Source organism: Sciurus carolinensis, chromosome 8, assembly GCF_902686445.1.
Source record: "Sciurus carolinensis chromosome 8, mSciCar1.2, whole genome shotgun sequence".
NCBI classification, from domain to species: domain Eukaryota; kingdom Metazoa; phylum Chordata; class Mammalia; order Rodentia; family Sciuridae; genus Sciurus; species Sciurus carolinensis.
The window spans coordinates 131341487-131356502 of NC_062220.1; the positions used below are offsets into that span (position 1 = coordinate 131341487).

Below are 15016 nucleotides of genomic sequence, written 5' to 3' on the forward strand. Positions count from 1 at the left end.
GTGAACTCAAATCCCATGCCAATCATTGGCTATCTGGGACTCAGATGCTTCTTCCTGGCTAAGCAGCCTAGCCATCAATCAGCCGTGGGCACGTTGTGTAGGTCTCTGAATCCAGGGGCATTTAGACTGGTGGCGATTTTGTTTTTGTGACCTCGCATTGTCGCACACTGGAGAGTTCGTTCCTCTCACTAAAGAGGCCCGCCTGGCTGGTGGTGCTCACAGGTCCGGGTCTCTTTTTCTCTCTCAGATCCCACCTAACCAACAGGACCAGCCTCAAGGCAGTGCCAGGGGCGGGTGAGATGCAGGCCTCCAGGCGGCCACTGGGCCACAGACTCATCACACTCAGCCCCTCTGATTGTGAACCTTAGTTACTTGCGGTCACTGACTGAATGCCCACCCCACGCTTGGGGCCGGCCGAGATCTGAAAGTGGCGCTCCTTTCTTCCGGCACTCGGGTCTGCTTCTTTATTCTGGGCCTCTCTGCAGAGCTGTGGCTCTCAGCCCGGGCTGTCCTGGGAAGCCCTTGAAAACCCAGGGCCCTGGCCTCGCCCCAGACCAATGGCATCAGGCCCTGTCCCTCCCCCTGCGTCGCCCGAGATAAGATCTTCTGCTTCCGTGGCTGTTTTGCAAGCATGGGAATCGGCAGGAGTTTCGGTTGTGTTGAAAATATCGAGAGGCCAGAGGACAAGTGGCAAGAATTGTTCCCTTTTTAGGTTTTGTGCCTGTGAACATTTTAAGCACCATCTCTTAAAAGCCAGATATGCATCGGCATTAAAAAAAAATTCTCCACCTGCATCCCTGAGTGAAAAATCCACATGGTGGAACTTGATGTCACACGTGAAGTGTGCCCACGATCCTGTCCCTGCCCGGAGAGCGAGGGCGTGTACTTGCTATAAGGAGGCGTGAACATGGGTGCTCCCCTCCCGGTGCAGACTCAGATTCGGGCGCGTGTGACGTGTACGATGTCTTTCAAATAAAAAGAATACAACTTTATAAATGCCAAACAAAGGTCCAAGCTAATACCCTCCACGTGATATTCCTTTACAAAGAGCATAAATGCAGGCATTTCTTTTGCATCTGAAAATCAACAATCATAAAATGAAAATCCCCCTGGGAAATCCAGAGTTTCCATATGATGTAACTGGAAGTTGCCCGGTCAGTTTGGTTCCCTGAAGCGTGAGGATATAAAGTAGCTGGCTGAAAAGTTTCACCTTCAGCATGACTTGCGGAGGGTCCTGCCTTTATTCCATGTGTCCGTGACCAACAGGACTAATCAGAGATCAGCAGTGTCTGTAACAGAATCTCAAGGGAGGTCTGGTTTCCAGTTCTTATTGCTCTGAAGGGGCCCAGGCACCCACAGGTGAGCCACCGTAAGGTCTGGTCCCCGCCTCCTGCCATGAATTATTAACTCCGCTCCGCCCAGCGAGCTAGGTGTCCCTCAGACATTGTTGCTGACCGTCATCTGTCGCGGGATCACAGGCCAGCGGGAAGCAAGCTCTGAACGACTCGAGTGGAGTAGCTGTTAACAACCTTCTCTGCCCCCGAGCATGATGGACTCCAAGGTAATGGACTTGCAGGTAGCCTCGCATGGTGACCTCTCTTCCACTGGGTGTAAGTGACAGTAAGGCTGGGCCTCCAACGGGCATGGAGAAAGAACTGGGTTCACAGAGAAGATTCTGAATTTGCTTGGTGAAAAAATGTCGTTTAAGATGACCAGGGAGGTTGACATTGATTGGTAGAAAGTGTGATTGTGTGTGTGTATTGGGGAGGGGGGTTGTCCGTGCGTTGCCGATTGTTCTAGAGCAGCAGGTCTCCAGTAACACTCTGTGATGACAGAAATGGTCTGTGTTACACGGACCAGTGCAGTTGTCATGGCCGTGTGCGTCAACAGCCTGCTGGAAATGTGGCTGGCATGCTGAATTTTAATTTCACTTAATCTTCGTTAATTTGAATAGCTTCACGTGGCTGGTGGTTACTGGGTTAGTGCAGGTAGAGCTTTAAATGATAGTGACCTAACGGGGAAGAAAATCCTAGGTGATATTTGCCTTAATCTGTAAGCCTATTAGCAAAATTTCTTTATTCCCTCAGATACATTCTGTTTACTCTTAAATGCAATAACTCCAAATTGTCCCAGGTAACAGTTTAAGAAACTAAATAGGAGACAATGAGAAGGTTCTCCTGGGGAGAGGGAAGACAGAACTTCAGTCAAAACTTGTGACCTTTTTCTAGAAGTTAATTATAAGCATAAAGACTCACAAGGATCATTTTTTAAAAAAATAACTATCTCAATGTGTTACCTATCTAGAAAGCATTGACTGTTGATGAATTGTTTCTCCTTAGCTGAAAAGGTTACAGAAACATTAATATATGCGGTTAGAATAATTTAGTAGCCATCCACAGAAGACTGATCAACCACCAGGAAACTCTAGCTACTGCCTGTCATTGATCCATTCAGTCAATTACCCATTTCTATAGCACCTACTGCTGTTGCCTCGGCAACTGGTAACACAAAATGGCACTGTCCTTTACCAAAAGGTATTTGAACACCCGGAACAGAGTCCTGGTTTTGCTTGCCAATGCTGCATTCCATCACCGTGTGATGATTCTAGAAAGCATGCCTCCTGGGGAGAAAATTATCTGTTGATCAGTAGAGAGGAATATCCACTGTCCTGCGACTTGCAGAGGAAATGCACCGGGTAGGCATTTCTTCAAGCAAGGTCACACGTGGCGTTTCCTATTTTTGTGGTAATATGAAATTCATGTCGAAGTCAATAGGTGGAGTTATCGCTAGAGACTTATCCTTGAGAAAACGGAAGGAGGCTCTCCTTCTGTACGAATTCCCAGCTTCCCTGGAATTGCAAAATAGGGCAAATTGGGATGTTGATCACTTCCGGCCAAAATCAATTGAGGACCTGGAGTTTCAGAAGGGCCATCTGCCCTGCCTTTTCCTACACAGGGCAAGCCACATCGATTCTTTCTGGAGGGGTGTCCTTCATTCACCCAGCAGCCTTGATAGCCAGAGACTGGTGGTGATCAGGGCTACAGTGAACCTGAATAAAGCAACTCTGAAATGATAAAATCACACACACACACACACACACACACACACACAAAGGAAAACTGGTGAAATCAGAATAACACCTGAAGATGGCACCAGGTCAATTTCCTAAACCATCATTATCTTTGGGGGAAGCCAGGGTTGGGGGGAAAGGGGTACATGGGATCTCTGTACTATTTTTCATAACTTCTTAGGAGTCCATTATTTCAAAATATGTTTTAAAAATACATGTTTGGAAACGCTAGTGATGAAGCCATTCAGAAATGACCTCAGAGCTGGGGGATTTGCCAACCAAGCCCAGCGAGAGCTGGAACCGCTTGCATAATGGTGCTGGTGGCGACTGGGCCCTCCCTTCGGGCCACTCGGTGGTCACTGACGGCTCATTGGCGTGTTGACTTCGTGGGTGATTCATTCACAAGCTCCCTTCTTGCAGTCATCCGGGGTTTTGCCTCTACTCCACATTCTTTGGTCCTGGTCAGACAGCGGGGAAGAGACCCATGGCTTCCAACCATGTGTGTGGAAGATGCCTCTGGCCTCGCTTCCAATAAGGTTCAAATATATTTCTATGGCTTTATAACGCAAGTCAACATGCAATCAGTAATTTAGAATATTTTAATTTAAAAATGGCTGTAGACGCACAGAAGTTGCATGCATGGTCTAAAGAGGTCCCACGACTCTTTCCTTGGCATTTCTCCGTGGTCACCTCCCACCTCGTTATGGTATGGCGTCTAACACAGGACCAAGAACACCTGCGTGAACGGCTCAGGCCATGCAGTCACCCCCTAGGGATTCCTAGAACCACCACCACCACAGTCAAGAGTAACCCGTCTTGCCAAGTGTCCTCAGTGGCGATTAATTAAGCTCAGTCTTTGGAAGGCTTTCTGATGGCAGGTTCACTTGAACAGAGGCGAATCAGTGTCCACGGAACGTATTGGGTAGAGCACGTAACTGAGTTAGATAAGCATAGTGGATCTTATTTCAGATACTTTCATTTTTAATTTTGCAACTGATTTGGGTATGCCTGATATAATTTCTAAAATTTTACTAACACAGAATTATACAATGCAAAGAAAACAAAAATCACTCTGGATGCCCCAGTTCAGAAATAACTAAAGAGTGTTGGGGGGCTGGGGAGATAGCTCAGTCGGGAGAGTGCTTGCCTTGTAAGCTCAAGGCCCTGGGTTCGATCCCCAGCACCGCAAAAAAATAAAAAATAAATAAATAACTAAAGAGTGCTAGTATTTGGAAGATGTCACCCAGGTGTCATTCACATATGTATGTTTAAGAAGCGAAAGTTAATTTTTTTTTTTTTAACCAGGGATTGAACCCAGGGGCGCTCAACCCCTGAGCCACATCCCTAGCCCTTTTTTTATATTTTATTTAAAGGAAGGATCTCTCTGAGTTGCGGAGGCTGGCTTTGAACTGGTGATCCTCCTGCCTCAGCCTCAGGAGTCACTGGGATCACAGACATATACCACCGCACCCAGCAAGTTAATGTGTGCCTAAATATTTAGGTGATCTATTTTTTTATTTTTTATTTTTATTTAGCTTTTAATTTTTTTACAGACTGCATTTAGATTCATTGTATACAAGTGGGGTACATCATTTTGTTTCTATGGTTGTGCATGATGTAGATTCATACCATTTGAGTAATCATACATGTACATAGGGTAATGATGTCTCTCTCCTTCTACCATTTTTAAAACCCCCTCCCTCTCATTTTCTTCTACATATTCTAAAGTTCCCCCATTATTCTCTCATTTCCCACCCAAACCCCCATTATATATCATCCTCCACTTATCAGGGAAAACATTCGGCCTTTGGTTTTTTGGGCTTGGCTTATTTCACTTAGCATGATATTCTCCAATTCCATCCATTTATTTGCAAATACCATAATATTATTCTTCTTTATGGCTGAATAGTATTCCATTGTGAATATATAGCAGAGTAGGTGATCTATTTTATAAAACAAATTTGACTTAAATTGAATGAAAGAAATACCAAAGAGAAACAGAATTGCTGTATTTCAAACAAAGTTTCTTCTCAAGAGATATTATTTTATTAAAATATACCTCAAAATAAATATATACATATATATAAATATGTATACATATATATAAAATATATATATATATATATATTTTTAAGTTGGAGGCTTGCTTGTACCAAAGGTGCCACCCCTAGTCAAAATCACAATTATGAAAACAGAGAAAGTGAGAACGGTTACACTTCATCCCATCTCCCCTTTCTAAACCTCCGGATTAAAAAAAAAAAACATAATTTATTTTGGTTCAATCCCCAACACCACAAAACAAAATTTTTTTAATCTTGTCAAGGCGCAATTACATTTGCATTCTGTCCTGGTAAATACAATTCACGTTGTTTAAAGACATATTTCCTTATTTCTGTGTTGTGTGTGGCTGAGTTTTAAAAGCCAGCTGAGTCTAAACAGGCCTGTGTGTATCAAGACCCCTTATGCCAGGTAAATGTGACTATGTTCCTCCAGTCAACCTCCACTATGTCACTTGGCTTGAAAACAAGCATTTTATATTCAAGTCTTTAGAAAAAAAGTCAAAATGCACATATTTTCGCCACAGGAACCTATGACCCTAAGTCACTTCTGACCCTAAGTCACTTCTGACCCTAAGTCACTTCTGAATTAATCATATTTGTATTGGCATCTGCTTAAAAACTGCTTAAAATGTTAGGCACAGAGTCTAAGATAGTTGCCTTGTTTACTGTTACTGTAATTTCATTTCTGAAGAGATTACAAATTCTGAGACTAGGTACCTCCCATAATGCCTTGTACATAGTAGATTAAAAAATTTGCTGATCGATTGTTTGTTCAGGTGTTAGAGTCACTTGAAAAATAAGAACAAAGCCCCTTTAATTATGATTGCAATCATGTTCATGTTCCTCTTGATTAATCACTCAAAAGCCCAATGCAGGGGTTGGGTTGTGGCTCAGTGGTCTTGCATGTGTGAGGCACTGGGTTCGATCCTCAGCGTCACATGAAAATAAATAAATAAAATAAAGATAATTGTGTCCATCTACCACTAAAAAAATATGTTTAAAAAAGTCCAATGCAATTGTGTGTTTTCCACTGCTATAATGCAATACCTGAGGCTGGGTAACTTTATAAAGAAAAGAGATTTGTTTAGCTCACAATAGGAGGAGGTTCAAGAGCAAGGCATTGGAGGAGAGATCACATTTCCAGACAGGAAACCAGACAGGAGAGGATGGTTCAGGTTTATTCCTTTTATAATAACTCTCTTGCCAAACTCACCAACGGGGTGCCTGAGAACTTACCTTACTCCTTTCTGAGAATAGCCTCCCCAGTGACCTGGGATCTACCTCTTATGGTCCCACCACCACTATACCACTGAACTTAGGACCAAGCCTCCAACCCCAAACCCCTGGGGACAAACCACAACCAAACTGTGGCAGTGACCATTTACTCTTGAACTGACCATAGGGATTCTGGGGGGGGGGGCATCTCAGTGGCTTTAGTTATCTCATGCTGCCTCTGCTGGACGCGGGTTGGTCTAACGTGGACACCTCCGTGGTGGCCGGAGATGCAGGTTCCAGGTCTCTTAGGCTCATCCCTGTCCCGTGCAGAAATCGAAACTGTTTCCCCTTCACGTGGTCCTCTAGATAGTCAGGATTCTGTCCTGAGCTTTGCTCTCTTTCTCTGCTTCAGAATTTGAGTGGCTCTAGTGAACGGAATGAGTGAATCCTTCTCACATGGCTCAGAAGATACGGGTTGTTCTTTTTGGTTTTCTCTTAGGAGGGGTAGACCCCTGTGGTCTCATAAGCCCGCTTTGCTCATAATTCCATTTCCCATGGGATCGTTAAATGGTAGCATTTACTGATGGAAACAATTCTAGTGCTTAGAAATAATGCTCTAACCCGGGGCACTTGGCCAACAAACTCATAAATACTGCCATTGTGGTCCAGAGAACTTATTGGGAAATAAAACATGGCCTGAAGTTTGCTTTCCTGCCTTATAATCCTGGATGTTGCAAATACGGACGATTTCACTCTGTCATATTTGAAAGTGTCATTCTGAATTCATGAAGATTAAGCATGTTTTTAAAAATAATAGAAGGGCTGGGCTGGGGTCAGTGGCAGAGCACTTGCCTAGCATGTGTCAGGTACTGGGTTCGATTTTCAGCACCACATAAAAATAAAGGTCCTTCAACAACTAAGAAAATATTTAAAACAATAATAATAATATAAAACGTATCCCAGTATTTATGCACAAACACACGTGTGCTCAGGAGTGGAGAGAAAATGAAAATGAGAGTAATTTCTTTTTTAAACATTTTACTTATTTATTTATGTATTCTTAGATGTTGACAGACCTTTATTTTATTCATTCATTTTTTTATGTGGTATTGAGAATTGAACCCAATGCCTCACACATGCTAGGCAAGCGCTCCACCACTGAGCCACAACCCCAGCCCCTTGGCACCCCGTAATTGTATGTATTTGGGGATACACTGCCTGTGTACAATGTATATAATCATTAGATCTGTGGAATCAGCATGTTGGTTCCCTCAGACATTTATCATTTCTCTGCTACACTCTTCCTAGACCTATTGCTCTATACTTTTACGAGATCAACATTTTAGCTTTCAAATAAAAATTAGAATGTTTGATATATTCTTTTTGGGCCTAACTTATTTCACTTAACATGATGTCCTCCAGTTCCGTCTATATTGTGGCAAATGACAGGACTTCATTTTTTATGACTAAATAATATTCCATCATGTTCAGATACCACATTTCCTTTATCCGTTCATTCATAGATAAAGAGGAAATGGTGGTAATTTCCGAGGGGTGGGATTATGGATTATTTTAATTCTATTGCATTTTTCCAGAATATCCAAAATGAATGTATAATTCTTTGATAACCGGCCAAAAAAAAAAAAAAAAAAAAAGATATAAAAGAGCTCCATTCATTGGGAGTTTTTCACAGCTGCTTATGCGACCAGTAGATATTTCATCCCCATCTTCCTGTTTTATCTCTTCACAAATTATTCAGAGTAATAGCAAAATCCAGAAAAGTAAAATTTTAAAATAATTTTACACAGTTACCTTAATTTTCTTGCATATTTGTCCGTAAGGATCTTGTGCAAACTTACTTTCTCTCTTTGTTCTCCCTTCCCAATAACAAGCTTTGAAAGTCCCAATCCAAGATGCCCAGGGTGGGGTCCAAGAAATCGCCCCTTGGGAAGCAAATGTTTCCACTAACTATATCCAGTTTCTGGTACATTTTTGCATTTTTAAAAAATATATATATATATTTGGGACAGAAAGGGTGTGTTTCCAGGGGAAGAAGGATCTTCAGGGCTGGCAGGCTGGCCTTTGATAACTCTGAGGTTAGACCTGCTGGATCTTCTCTCCAGAAGGGAAGGAATAGGGACCTGCCCTGTCTGGTCAGTTCAGTGTCACAAAAGCCAGATCCCATGGCACCTGAGATGGAGGAAAGGCAGTTGGAGAATCTCTAGGAAGTTCTACTTGGAGGGAGAAAAAAGAATTGGTCTCACAATTGGTGCAACCGAAAGCTCTTGGCTCCTGGTAGCTGGTGCTGGTAGGGAGCCATCTTGGTGGGACCCGGTGACCCCCTGCCTTGTCTGTGAGCCCCCCTCTGGGGCTCTCTGTCTCTGGTTGTCTTCACTGGTTTTTACTTTCATACCATCTAGGGAAGCGATCATGACCCTTATGTTCAATCTTTTCTTATTTAACTTTACAATATTTTCTAGATCACTGGACGTGGTCTTGTGGTCAGTCAAGTGCAGAGGAGTGGTCGGGAGACCTGGTAAAAGTGCAAATTCTGACTTCCTGGACAGGGACTGAGATTTTGCATTTCTAATAAACACTCAAGGAATGCCGGAAATGTCAGTCTGTGGACCAGACTCAGAGGACCTGGGGCCCTAAGTCCCATCCTAGGTTATTTATTCTCTTTGGAATGACCTAGCGCACCTGTGAAATATTCAGATTCCTGGGCCCAACATTTGCATGTTTGCTGGAATTCACCAGGTAATTCTGGTCCTTGCTGAGGTTGGAGAGCTGCAGGTTGAGCTTCCCTCATTTGAAAATTCAAAAATTTTTGAGGGCTGATGTGCTGCCACGCTTTGAAAATTCCACGCCTGACTTTGCACGATCATCGGTCACTATCAAAAGGCAGGCGTGCTAAAGACGTTGTGCAAAATCACCTTCAGGCTGTGAAACATGGAACATAAATTCACATCTAGACTTGTGTCCCATCCCCAAAATATTGCATGATGTACATGCGAATATTCCAAAATCTGAAAGAAATCCTAAACCCCTGAATCCTTCTGGTCCTAAGCATTTCAGAGAAGGATATTCAGTCTGTAGAGTCTAGGTTTGCTTTCTAACTGTGCCACAAGTTATTGCCATTTTTTTAAACCCAGGATGGGGAATAATGAAAAAGCCATGTCAGGCCAGGAGCTGTGGTGCACGCCTGTCATCCCAGCAGCTGAGGAGGCTGAGGCAGGAAGATAGAGAGTTGAAAGCCAGCCTCAGCAACAGTGAGGCCTGAAGCAACTCCGTGAGATGCTGCCTCTAAATAAAATACAAAATAGGACTGGGGATGTGGCTCAGCAGTCAAGTGCCCCTGGGTTCAATCCCTGGTACCACCCCGACCCCCAAAAAATAGCCATGTTAAAAGTTCTGTTTTGCCAAGTCTATTAATTTCCTCATTAACTCAAAGGGACTTAGACTGAAGGGACCAGAAACACACACACACACACACACACACACACACACACACAACTGGAAACATTTTGCATTCGTTGGTCCAAACAGGTTTTAGTATAATCCATTGTCGATATTCAGTTTTGGGCAAGTGTTTGCAAGTTCCCAGACCATGAAATATCTTTTATTCTAGGGAAACTGAGCTGAAGTTGCCACGAAGATGCTCTCTAAAGTTGTCCCCCTCCCCGCAAAAGGCCAGTTTTTCTGCAAACTTTTAGGTAAAAAAGGGACTTTTGAGGACCTCAGGGACAGCTACATGTGATGTCCTCCATTTAAAACTACTATAAACTTCTGAAGCTGGGCCTGGTGGTGCACGCTTATAATCCCAGTGGCTCAGGAGGCTGAGGCAGGAGGATCGCAAGTTCAAAACCAGCCTCAACCACTTAGCGAGGTCCTAAGCAACTCAGCGAGACCCTGTCTATAAATACAATATTAAAAAAGGGCTGGGAGTGTGGCTCAGTGGTTGAGCGCCCCCAGGTTAAATCCCCAGTACCCAAAAAATAAAACAACAAAAACTTCTAAGGACCTTTTTTTCCCCCTAACACTTATTATTAGGAAGTAGTGAAAGAAGTCCAGGCCTTACATTCAATATTCTCTGTCTCTGCTACTAGCATGGTCGTTCCTCCACCTCTGACTCCCGTGGACCAATTAAGACTCCATGAACTCTTCTCAGTTTTACTAGGAGACCATCTGATCCCTAAGGTAATTTAGAAGCATTATTCTGTTTGCTGATATTCATAATTATACTCATTCAGTGGTGATTAAGAGGCTGCAGCTGGATAATAAAACGCCAACAGTCTTTTGGTCGTTAGATAAAAAGATAATCCTTCAATCCAACCGTGGAGCCGTCAGGGTTGAGTCAATCAGACACAAAAACGTGCAATATTGTCATGCAGGTTTGATCCTTGCCCGTCCTGTGACTGAGACCCCTGGAATCTGAGTACCAGACTAGACTTTCTTTCCTGACATATTTGGTTTTATATCCTAGCTGCCACTGAGCAGCCACTCAGAATTGGGGACAGCACCTTCCGAGGGGCTTTCTGGAGAGCCAGACCCGCCCGTCAGCTCCCTGAGCAAACATGGGCTTCAGTTCTGTGCCAGAAACTGCCGCTTCCCCTCTGCAGAGCCCGGTTTGGGTTGCCGTTTGGCAGGCCAGGAAGCAACAATAGGCCGGGAGAGGTGACATCTCAACTGCAACTCTAAATGACGTAGCTTCTCAATGTCGTTAGGTACTGTGAAAGTAGGGCTGCTGCAAATGAAGATCTTAATTTACCAGCGTCACAGCCCCAAGCTGGAGGGATGGACCGTGAGCTCTAAATGTGAACTTGAGCAAGGTTATGTTTGCAATCCCACGGGGCCTCTCTTGGGGCGTGCTGCTTCCAGACACACTGATTCGGAAATCTGGTCCCTACACAAAAGGAAAATAAGTGACAAACAGGCCATAAAGTGGGAGTAGGCATCCTTTTTCTGCAAAACGTCAGATAGAAAATATATTTGGCTTTGTGGCTAGGTTCCAATAAAACTCATGGACCCTGAAATTTGGATTTCATGTATTTTTTGCATTTTGTTAAATATCAGTCCCTTAATTTTTTTTGTTGTTGTTGTTGTTGCAAATCATTTAAAAATGTTAAAACTACTCTTGGCTCCAAGTTGCTTCACAAACAGGCAGTGGGCTGTCTTTGACCTGCAGGCTGTAGCTTGCTGATCCTCAACTGCGTTGCTGTTAGAATTCCATTGACCACTTGCTAAGCTTCTGCAAAGGGGCCTCATTACAAATTCTGCCTTCTCCTTATACACCACTGATCTTATCAAGCATATTCTTGCTGTTTCACCCAATGACCGAAGGCAGTTTTCGAAAACACGTCATGATAATAACAGAAACCAGTATAACCCGCAGACAACAGGATTGCTGCGATCAGAGCAATAACGGTGTGTTGACATGAGTCGTTCTTGAGAGCCTATGAAAGCCGACGTCTGGTTTTGCTCACTGGTTTCTTATCAGTGCATTCTGGAAGCATCTCTAGGCGCTGAGTAGCCTGCAGCTTGCAGAATAGCAACCATGCTAGGACACTTGGGGTCCGTAAGTGTTCTTGTGGGATAAGCTGGCAAAACCTTTGGGATTTTTGTCCCCCATCCCCTTTGAGAAGGATCTAGATAAGAACCTTGAAAACAGTGGCTCTCAGATAAGTATTTTCCAACCTTTTCTACCAAGAGGCTCTGGGGGCTTTGCATGTGAGTTTTTAGAAGTTTAAAATGTGGGCACTTGAGAAATACAGACAGCCCATCAGGAGCCGGTCTGCGATCCCTTGCTGGATGGGGCAAATGTTTCAAACTGTCGTGATTAAGGATGGTTCGCAGAGAGTCTGTGCCCGGGAGATGGCCTTCCGCTATGGGAGGTGGCCGGGGAGCTGTCCTGCCCGCTAACTAACCTAACCGCGGGCTGAATTTCTGCACTAAACCCAGACGTTTGAGCGCCTCATACTCCTAGGGAACCGACAGGCAATTGTGTTATGAGAGCTGACATGCTGAATGGAACCCTTTTCACGATATTCTTTACCTGTCTCTTTGTGTTAAAGGAGGAGCAAGAAAAGAGCAGAGAGGGAGTCGACCGAGGCGGGAGGGAGATGGCAGGTGGGATGAAATATCGGGCGGTTTCATGCGCGGAGCTGATGTAGACGACAGAACAAGAAGGACTGAACAGAACAAATCTCTATTGTTCCCTGTCATCTTTAAATGAGTGTCAAAGTAGGCAGGGGGCTTTGACCGTTAACCGCACATTTTAGCTCAGCCTGTTGTGTCCTGTGGGCCCCACCTCCGAGGAGTTTCTCAGATTAGAAAAGAAGGCCCCAGCCCCTTATAAATGGGCCATCTCTTGTCCTTTGTGTCCAGACTGCCCAGTGTGAAATCCGCAGTGACGTTAAATGTTTTCTAATGAATAATTACTGAAAGGAAACGGAGGACTATATGTGTAATGGATTGTAGCGCATTAAAATGTTTTATTTTGCGCACAAAAATGTTGTCCTTCACAAGCACCACGATCGTCGCCAAAAGGCTTTTTGTGCTGGACCTGTTTCAATGGATTAGCTGCCGGCGTTTCCATCCCAAATGGGAATCAAAGGGCACCTTTGGCGAACTAATGTTTTTCAAGATGGCAGCCATGAAACACATTTAGTATTTAAAGTTGCGGGTTCTAAAGGAATGTTTGAACTTGGGGAGATTTTCTCACTTACTTTACCCCCTTTTGATTTGGGAAAGTGGAGCGGCTCCCCCCACCCCCACCCGACCTCTGTCCTGTTCTAGTGGCCCGATGATCAGCCTTTACAAGAGCCTTCCAGCCTAGGGATGGCTGGTTGGCACTTTTTCTTGGCTACACTTCAGTGTTTCCCTGCCCGGATGGTGTGTGGATAAATATGAGACTGTAGGGAATTTCAAACGTTCCCTTGTGGTGAACTTAGGGAGAAATTTCCCAGTGTGTTTTGTTGGGGAAACTGTTAGGGTTTGAGAAGCTCGTCCGTGTCTTTGTAAGGGCTGAGATGCTCGGGTTTGTGTACCATGTTGCATTGTTTTATGTCAAAATCAGTGGGAATTTCTGGTGTTTCTTGAATCAGGGAGGAGGGAGTCACTTGAGTGCTGTTTTGTTGCTAACAAGATAACCCAGAATGCCAGGTTCCTGGCTGCCTTCCTTCTTTTCCCTATCTCTACTCTTGAACTTCACTAATAACGTCAGAAAGCTGGAAGGAGGTAAGACTTGCTGTGATTTTTTTGATGATCACAAGCTAATCTTTGGTGAAAGATAGTTTCTAACTCGGTCATCGGCCTTCAAGGACAGAGCCAGGTGTGTTTGGATCTCCTGGAGGATGTGTGAGCCAGACACAGCTACGGTCTTGCTTATCAGCCTCCCCCCATGGAAAAATAAACAGTAAAAGTACCATACAAAGAAAAAAAAATATGCATTTCTCATCTGTGAATCAGAGATAGCTATAGAAATAGATCTTGCTGGCAAGATGGTACCTGAAGTTCTTGCTGGTTTTTTTTCCTTTCTTTTTTTTTCTTTTGCGGTGCTGGGGATTGAACCCAGGGCCTTGTGCTTACAAGGTAAGCACTCTACCCACTGAGCTATCTCCCCAGCCCATCCTTGCTGCTTTTGAAGCTTTAGACGTGAGATGGCCACAGGATTTTGTGCTCAAGGAGAAATTGAAACAAAGATCTCTGCTTTTCCCAGAAACAACAGTACTGGTATTGGCTCCTTTCCCACGTGAGTGCCCGTATAAAGTCATTCGCTTTTGGTTTTGCTAACTTACAGCTGCATTTACAGGTCCAACTAAGTTTCCAGATACAATAAGCCTTCTCGCCCACGTGGTGGCCCCATTACAGTTTTACAAAGAGTAAGTGGAAGAGGAAAGCGTGGAGCTCCTCACAGCAACTGATGTCCCGTGCGCTTTGGAGTGGAAGCAAAGAGAATTACGACACGTGATGTTTTAGAAAAAATTGTTTAGTTGTAGATGGACGCATTACCTTTATTTTATTTATTTATTTTATGTGGTCCTGAGGCTCGAACCCAGTGCCTCACGTGTGCTGGGCAAATTCTCTATCATGGAGCTACAGCCCCAGCCCCTACGTGATGCTTTTTAAAGGTTTTTTATTATGTGACATAACCCATCTACTGTAAATGACATGAAATAAATGTGCAGTTTAGTGAATTGTTAGAAAGCAGACTTTCAAGGGGCTACCATCATCTGGGTGAGGACAAAGAATGTTCTAGCACCCTAGAAAAAGCTCACATGCCTTGCCTATTCAACTCCCTTCATATCCAGGAAAGGCAGCTCCCATTTAGATTTTCATGATTTGCTTTTCGGTCATTTGTTGAGCACTTACTACATGTGTGCACACACGGGTATGCATACCCTTTGTAAAAAACAACAACAACAAAAAACCAGACTAGTCTCACAACAGGAAACATCTACGTGATTCCAACTGGTTTGGAGATGACACAGTTATGTCTTAAAGTGAATCAAGAGGGGCTGGGGTCGTAGCTCAGTGGTAGAGAGCTTGCCTAGCACATGGGAGGCAGTGGGTTCAAACCTCAGCATCACATAAACAAACAAACACCTAAATAAATAAAATAAAGGTATTGTGTCCAGCTACAACTGGAAATATTTTTTTTAAAGTGAATCAA

At 43.8% G+C, this 15016-nt stretch overlaps 1 protein-coding gene across 1 annotated transcript in view; it reads left to right on the plus strand.

Annotated features, from left to right (window-relative positions):
* The first annotated feature begins 1467 nt into the window (after window positions 1-1467).
* Window positions 1468-15016, plus strand: part of Myo1h (myosin IH) — a 72238-nt gene continuing 58689 nt past the window's right edge. The window contains exon 1 of the mRNA XM_047561897.1: window positions 1468-1561. Coding sequence (XP_047417853.1) covers window positions 1547-1561 — 15 coding nt within the window. The 5' untranslated portion in view covers window positions 1468-1546. The remainder of the gene's footprint in view (window positions 1562-15016) is intronic.